The sequence below is a fragment of the Oryzias melastigma genome, linkage group LG16 (assembly GCF_002922805.2).
Source record: "Oryzias melastigma strain HK-1 linkage group LG16, ASM292280v2, whole genome shotgun sequence".
NCBI classification, from domain to species: domain Eukaryota; kingdom Metazoa; phylum Chordata; class Actinopteri; order Beloniformes; family Adrianichthyidae; genus Oryzias; species Oryzias melastigma.
In genome coordinates, this window is record NC_050527.1 from 8,038,884 (window position 1) to 8,046,609 (window position 7,726).

A 7,726-nucleotide genomic window follows, 5' to 3' on the forward strand; every position below is an offset into this window, starting at 1 on the left:
TTTAATTTTTTTAAATATTTATTTGAAGTTTAAAGGTTAACATTTGAAACATTCAAACATTGTCTTGTCAAAATTCTCTAAAATCAAACTAACTTCTGCTTGCATTTCCATCAAAATTACACACACATATATATATATATATATATAGTTTTAAAAGTAAATGCATACAAATGCATTTATTTTAACTTTGCATTTTGATCCAAACCGTTTTTCTGTCTTACTCACCAAAAGTTTGTGAGACGTGGTAGACCTCAGCAGACGGACAGAAGGGAAGTGTGGAGGAAACGCAGACTCAGTCCTTATAAATCCTCCCACTGACCATTCTTTCTGAGAACTGAGCCTCATCATTTTCTCTGAATTTGTTTCCAAACCAGTGAGACCTGAAAAAAATTGTGTGCTCTTTCCTTTGTAAAGGGAGTGGTAGCTTTTTGTTTTAATCTGGGCTGGAGGAACTATGTACACTAAAAAAAAGAAATCTAACAAAAAACTTCAACCATAACTGCAGAGTTTACAACATATAAATTCAATAAAAAGAAAAGAAAATGTTTTTTGAGAAATATGGAAGATGAATTTCTGAGATTAAGTCCAATTTGGAAATAAAAAAAGTTTTCATTTAGTGGGATTTGTGTTGTTTCTGCTGAAAGAAAGCGACCGTCACAGGGTTCCTCACACGTTCAAGAGCACCCAGCCACAGACAAGATGGTGGATGGAGAACCACTCTATGGTGGAAGCAGAAGTCGCTGTTCTCCAGAACTGAAGTTGAACTTAGTTTTTTTGTTTGTTTTTCGTTCCTGGCTGGGCAAGGATAACTTAAAAAGCCCACGTTATTGTGACAATGTGTGTTTTAATTGTGGTATTCCTTAGCTTGTTCTCGACTGTCACAGTCCATAGTCAAAAACGGTGTTCTCCTTCTGTAATGTATTCTACCGCTTTGCTAATAAAAGGCTGAGACTAACAGAAATCCTCACTTTGGACCATTTTAGGAGATTAGAAATTCAGTGTATCACTTTCATATTTACTGGGATTTAGTCTACACTTTTTTTTTTCATCTTGTTGAAAAAGCCCTTAAGATAAGAAAACTTTGTAAATGAGGCTACAGGTGATTCATTCTTTTATAATGTGACTTTTTCTTTGTTGAATTTCTTATCTTATTCATTTGTTAATGTATTTTTGTACATGTTAGAGGGGAAAATGTGCTACTTTTTTGTAAAACTGTGTAACGGACACTCCTCAAAGATGAAAAATGTTGTGCAAATATTGTAGGTGGCAAAGTGTGTATTAGTATTACTGTGCTGAGTACACAAAGCTTAAAAAAAGTATCCGACACAGCCCAGTACACTTCAGATACAGTTAGTTATGATGTATTTGCAAACTGGAGTACAAATTCACAACTAACCTTGTGAGCTGAAAGCTGTTTTTACTTGAGGATGAAACAGTTTTTCTGCCTGTTTGTAGGTAGTAAACTAGCATTTACATAAGATTATCTCAATGAAAACCAACTCACTGTTCTTCATAGAAGCAGAAAATAAGAACACAAGGTTCTTTTAGTTTCAAATATTTACTCACAGACAAAGATTGAAGACCTTTTTTCAGTAATGGTGTCCTTTTACAAGCTAGCTAAGTGCTCACTCGTAACTGAACTAAACATGTTTAGTTTTTTATCTTAGAATGTTTTAATCAAAGAGGCTTACATGTCGCTATTTATGCCAAATTCTACAGTGTCTGAGTATATGTCAGTGCTAAGTTTAACATTTGCTAGCAAATTTCTGCCTGTAGGCTAAGTTGAACCACTGATCCTACACGGTTGATTTGCATGGCAGCTTTGGAGAGGACTAACACATTCACAATGCGGCTCTCTTTTCCAATGTTTCAGGCATGCAGGACCTTCTGGAAAAAAACTCGTTGTTTTTCTCTTAAATTGTTAAATCCTGCACAGGAGGACAGCCCGGGGTAAATCAAATTAAAATTCTGGACATTGATTTGTTCATTCTTTTCTTTGTTTCCGAGCAAGTTGGTAAACATGTTGTTTACCCCTTCGTAGATGATTTTCAAAGAGAGTATAGCAGTGTTTGAAATGAAAACAGCCGTTGAGAATGATGGAAAAATTCTAGCCATAAGAGCTGCTAAAGGAGAGAAACCTCAGAAAAAGATTTAATGTCAAAAATGATGTGTTTTTTTTAATTTTTGCTTTCCACAAAGCCTTTTTGCTTGTACACTGTTTATTTCTTGCATGTCTTTAAGCACAGCGCTCTTCACTCATTGTCCTTGCCCGTCTTCTTCTTGTAGTAGCACTTGGCCATGCAAGACATGCACTTTAAAAACTCCTTGAAGTCGATCTCCCCATCGCGGTTCTTGTCCATTCTCTCCATGGCCTTGTCAAAGTCGACTGCACAAAGCTTTGCCTGGTGAGAAAATGAATCCCGTCAATAAAGTTGCATTAAATGTTGTTAAGTGTGCACTTAACAAGTACAGGAGCATGGGTCACTTACTTTTAGCTCTGGGTTTTGAATTTCTTTCTGGATCATATTCTTCAGTTCGTCCTTGTTCAGCTTGCCGTCACCGTTGGCGTACTCCAGAAACATGTCCACCATGTCTTTAATGGCTTGCTCCATTCGTGCCATGGCTACAGTTGAAGGACAAGGTTCGCAAAACGACAATAAATAGTGAACTGAACGGCTAGAGAGGTCAGGTCTGTCGACGGTTGAGCTCCAGCTGATGTCCGTGGAGGAAACCCCTTTTTATAGGAACGGTCACACATGTTTAATGCAATATATCATTGCAAAAACCGTGAATCATGAAGTGGCATTAAGGGCTGCTCCCTCCAAACCGGTTTCACAAGTTCCTTTGTGTTCTGCTGTACAAATAATGTTTTTATCATGAACAAAAGTCATGTTCACAAGGTAAAACAACATAGACTTTTATGTTTCTTCATGTTTGGGAGTTGTACTCAAATGGTGGCCTGTTGAGGAGGTAATTTGCTGGAGGACTCTCTTTTGTGTGGAGGCTCAGGGTGGAGTTGTTTTTGAATAAACACTGTGTCTATGGAAATCTGTGACAAAAAGCACAAGATTGCTGAGCAAAGGTCACATGGAAATACTTGCTTCTCATTTTTTCACAATTTTTGCTCCTAATTCAAAGCAACTGAGCTCCATTTGAAAAAAAAAAAAACAAAAAAATATACAAAATGATGAGTCTGTTCTGGAACAAAGAAGTGGCTTAATGTTTTTTTACTGATATTTGTAAAAAAAAATAATAAAAATATACTCCATAAGCTCAATAACTGTGTAACACCAAAGTGATGTACACAAATCCTTTAAATCACAAATCAGAATAGTTGTTTCGAATCAGTGTGCAATGATGGGGTAATCCCACTGTGAACACAAATGAATTCTTTCCCAGGGTGCAGCTGATGTGAAGCATCAGTTTACAACCAAACTGGTTGTAAACTGACAAAAGGCGTGGTACTTATGTTGTGTTGTCAAGCAAGTGCCACGTTGCAAGGTGAAAAACTCGACCAAGTACCTCCGATCGACTCTGCCTGGAGTTCTAAGCCAACTATGCTTCTTTTTTTCCAATTATTTTTATATCTCCTAGATAAATACAGTTCTTGATTTATGTATATGATGCTTTTGTTTGTATATAAGGGACATAGAATAAAAAATATAAGTTAAAAAAAGCTTCTGGTTACTAACTGGTGCAAACCAGATACTAACTTGTGCACACCAGATACTAGTGTCTGGCGAGCACCAGATACAGTTAGGATTTTTTTTTTCTGAGGTCCGTTTAGGGGAGGGGTGCCCAAACCCAGGCCTTGAGGGCCAGTGTCCTGCATGTTTTCCAATCAACCAACTATGGAAATTCCTTATTGGCTGAACGCACCTGATCTAGATAACCAGCTGAAGATAAAGCTGGGTTTTTGGAAAACCAGCAGGAGGTTGACCCTCGAGGTCTGGATTTGGACACCTCTGCTTTTTAGGGGCTCCGTAGCACTTTTGCAATGGTTTTGAGATAAAAAAATCTGTGTCTAATGTCTTGGTTGTCAAAAGTGTGTGCAATGCGAGCGAGGCTAACACTAATCCTCAGCCAGCCTGAAGCTTAATTGCATAATTTTACATACAATCAGAAATTTGTAAAAGTTTTAATCTTCTTCATAACAGAAAATCAAGATTGGTCAATGAATGAGCTAAAACTGCGTGCATAATATAAAAATATTAGATGTACAAAGAAAAGAGCTGTAGAGGTGCTCATTTTAAAACTGATGTCTGAACACGACTCAAAATAATTGGCAAGCAGTGATGGAAAAACCCAAGGGCTTGTAAGAAGATTCCTCTGAAGAAATCAACAAACTTGGGCTGTAAAAATTTCACAAAAGTTTTCCAACTTACAAAAGTGGACAAAAATGTTTGTGGAGTATAGTTTAAAACTATATTCCTTGAGAGAAAATTGCAAAGATTTGGCAACATGATTGTATGGCATAATCAAAAGGTTTAGAAAAATGGGAAAAAGCTGTGTTAGAGACAATGTCTTTTTCAGGCCCTGAGATTATACTGCATCGTCTAATGACTGTAGCAAATTAAATTACGAAATGGTGCTAAATCCTTTCAGAAAGTGTCATCTGCCAAAGAAAACTCTGTCATACAAAAAGGAAGTCCTATTTAAAAATAGGCCAGCAGAATGAGCTGTTTCAAAGAAGAAATGTCACATGAGTAATGTGACTTTCTTGCTGGTATTCATGCAGACTATTTGTTCACTTTCATCTTTTAGCTAAAAAGTCTGTAGCTTTGCCAATATGGGAATAAAATAGTTCAAGCTCGATTTAAGGTGACCACACAGTGGCATCTGGGAATATGTGACCATAGTTTAATAGAGAACATTTGATGCTCAAGATCAGACAAAAATGAAATTTAATTCCAGCTCAGACACTCCAGAAATACAAAATCTCAACCCTCACGCAAATTCATATTGTTTGATAAACCGGAGAAGATGGTGCATCATGGTAACTATGTCATTCTCTAACTTTTTTAAGGCTGATGGTGGGCATGAGAACTAAAAATAAATTAATTTTTTAAAATAAAAAACATATTTAGTTTAAACAATTTTGTGTTGTGTTAGAGCTTCATATTTAACATATATTATGGTATTCATATTAAAGAATTTATTGGCTTTTGCAGGATTAAAGTCATTTAATCTTCTTTAATCTGTGAAAAATGTAAGTTATAGTAATCTTTTGCTGAAGGCATTCACAATTTCTGTTTAGTCATGTCCAAAGCCAGAGATGGAAATTCGCTTAAGGGTGAAATATTTCAAAGCTGAATCATTGGTATCATCTCCTCATATGTACTTTCTATTTTAGATGCTTTGATAGAAAAAAATGTGCAGATAGATTAAGAAAGGGAGATCCCATTTTTAAGGCAGTGCTCAAAGATCACAATTATCTTTGACAAATGATGTGCGTTTGTAATTGCAGCTGCAGACAATTTGCTTTAGTTTTAATACTTTGTGCAATGTTGCAAAATATTGTGCAACCCACATGTTAATTGTTTCATAACGATAAAAGTCCGCCCACGATTCCTTTGGAATCTTTGACAAGATTCATCTTTGAACCGTGTCATAACTTGCTTTTAAAAACAACTTATTACATAGCCTTCCAACTTTCTCAAGGGCGTAACTGCAAGAGAAGCCTATCAAAATGTGTACATTTGTGTTTCATGTGGAGACAGAAAATAGGAACATTTGTTCTGCAATGAGCCTAAATTCTGCCAAAAGAGACAATTGCATGATCAAAGTGCAGAGAAGGCTCAGAATATGTTTTGCTAAGTGCTAGGAGGAACATCTTTATGTGGTGGTGGTGTCATAATGTGGGGAGCATCTTCCTCACTGATGAAAAAGTAATTTTGAATCTCAGTGCAGAGAGATATTGAGGTAAAATTCTTCACTCTATATCAATCTGACATTGCCAACATTTAGAACCAAACTCCACTGCCCCCACAGAGTGGCTTATAAGAGACCACCCACAGATTTTCAGAGTAGAGAGAATGGAATGACCAGCCAGCAGACAAGATCTTATCCCTGTTGAACACCTATGGGATCATTTTGGATGTGCTCTTCCAGAAGAACTCCTAGTTGAAGAATGGGATCCCACAGGACCGTGTGTGGATCTTCAACATGTCATTTTGTTAATTTGTTATAATTGTTAAATTGACAACGTGCTTCATTTTTTTCAACTTCAATCTTATAGTCCACTAAGCAAGAAGAAGTTGCTTGGTTTTCAAAAAAAAGATCAGCGTGGGTCTGCAGTTCATTCCACAGACCTCACAAAGATGCCTCATTTGGATTAACAATATAAGATTAGCTGCAGCAAAAAAATGTTGCCACAAAGAAATAGTCTACCAAACGTTATGTTTTTGTACTTTGTGGGTGCATTAAAGGTCAGGCCTCGAGGCCCAGTGTCCTCGTTTTTCCTTAAACAAATGCTTTTCAACATTGAAGGAAACCTGATCTAAGTAATCAGCAGCAGGTCGGACAGGGATATCAGGAAAACTGAGAGGATGACGGTCTTTTTGCCCCGCACTTGGACACTTCTGATGTGCATAGTGCAGAATCGATGTGGAGTTCTGTAGCTGTTTACTAAGCTGCTGAAATAAGGACAAGAATTTCTTTTGAATGAGTCACAGTTTTGGCTCCCGCTGCAGAAACAGAAACACACTTGGCTTAAAATGCTCCTTTGCCTGCTTTGACCTGGATGCTGCAGGGCAAACAGCTTTTTCTTACATAACAACGGAGGGATATTGCTTTCAGATTTTTTTGTGGTTGTGCATTAATGTCTTTGACAGAAATATTACCCCATAAATTAGAGAAAATATCTAGTACCTGCACCAACAGGCAAACAGTCTGTTTTATGGGGTGCTGGGGCGCTGCAATACAAGTATGAACACTGGCTGCAGGAGATCTCTTGTTTTTATATATAAATTCACACAAAGATCCATTGTGAATTTAAATCGTACAGAATTGCATTAAAACAAAAAATATTTTTTATTCATATTGCATTAGTTAATGGAAAAATTCTTCCATGTATTTCTACACATTGGCTAAACAGGCTTGACTTCACGGTGAGTTCTGTCCATTTGATCCCAACTTGCTAATATTTACAGATAGGTTTGAACGCTTTGCAGCGACAGATCAAAAAAGGCAGAAACAACTGGAACGTTCCCCAAGGAATGAAGTGAGAGCTGCTCTCACAGTGACACACCCAGAACGTCCCTCCACTGCTCCACCGCGTCAAATTCTTTTCAAAAATACTCTCTTAAAACATTCATGTACTTTCCTTTTACAGAGATATCAAGACATGCTTAAGGAAAATGTCCTCCCATGTGGCCAGGACAGCCTTATTTCATTTGAATGCTTTTTATTATAATATTTTAGTTTTGAATTTTTTTTTTTTTTTTTTTATGTACAAAAGTAATCAATCTTCCGGGTGGTTCAAAGGTGTAATAACAATTTGTAATACCTCTAGGTGGCGGGCACAAGTATGGACTTCAAGAATGCAAATGTTTGCAGACCAGAATAATTTATTGACTTAATATTTGTAAATAGAAAGTCAACAAAGAAGAAAGAAATTACTGTATTTATCTTTCCTTTAAAGGATTTTTTTCCTAACCCGTTTTATTGAGCTCACAAAGTTGCTGGAGCCTAACCTGGCTACTATTGGGCACGGCCTGGACAGGTA

General features: G+C 36.9%; 1 protein-coding gene and 1 long non-coding RNA gene across 2 annotated transcripts in view; both read right to left on the bottom strand.

Moving 5' to 3' along the window:
• Positions 1–383, bottom strand: part of LOC112143266 — a 4,377-nt gene extending 3,994 nt beyond the window's left edge. The window contains exon 1 of the long non-coding RNA XR_002918710.2: positions 226–383. This is a non-coding gene — a long non-coding RNA (uncharacterized LOC112143266). The remainder of the gene's footprint in view (positions 1–225) is intronic.
• Positions 384–2,150: 1,767 nt separating this feature from the next.
• LOC112143265 (protein S100-A6) lies at positions 2,151–2,729 on the bottom strand. Its single transcript, XM_024267109.2, has 2 exons — positions 2,490–2,729; positions 2,151–2,402 (listed from the first exon to the last, which is right to left on the bottom strand). The coding sequence occupies exons 1-2, from the start codon at positions 2,619–2,621 to the stop codon at positions 2,253–2,255; spliced, it is 282 nt and encodes a 93-aa protein (XP_024122877.1). The 5' UTR covers positions 2,622–2,729; the 3' UTR covers positions 2,151–2,252.
• Positions 2,730–7,726: the final 4,997 nt, after the last annotated feature.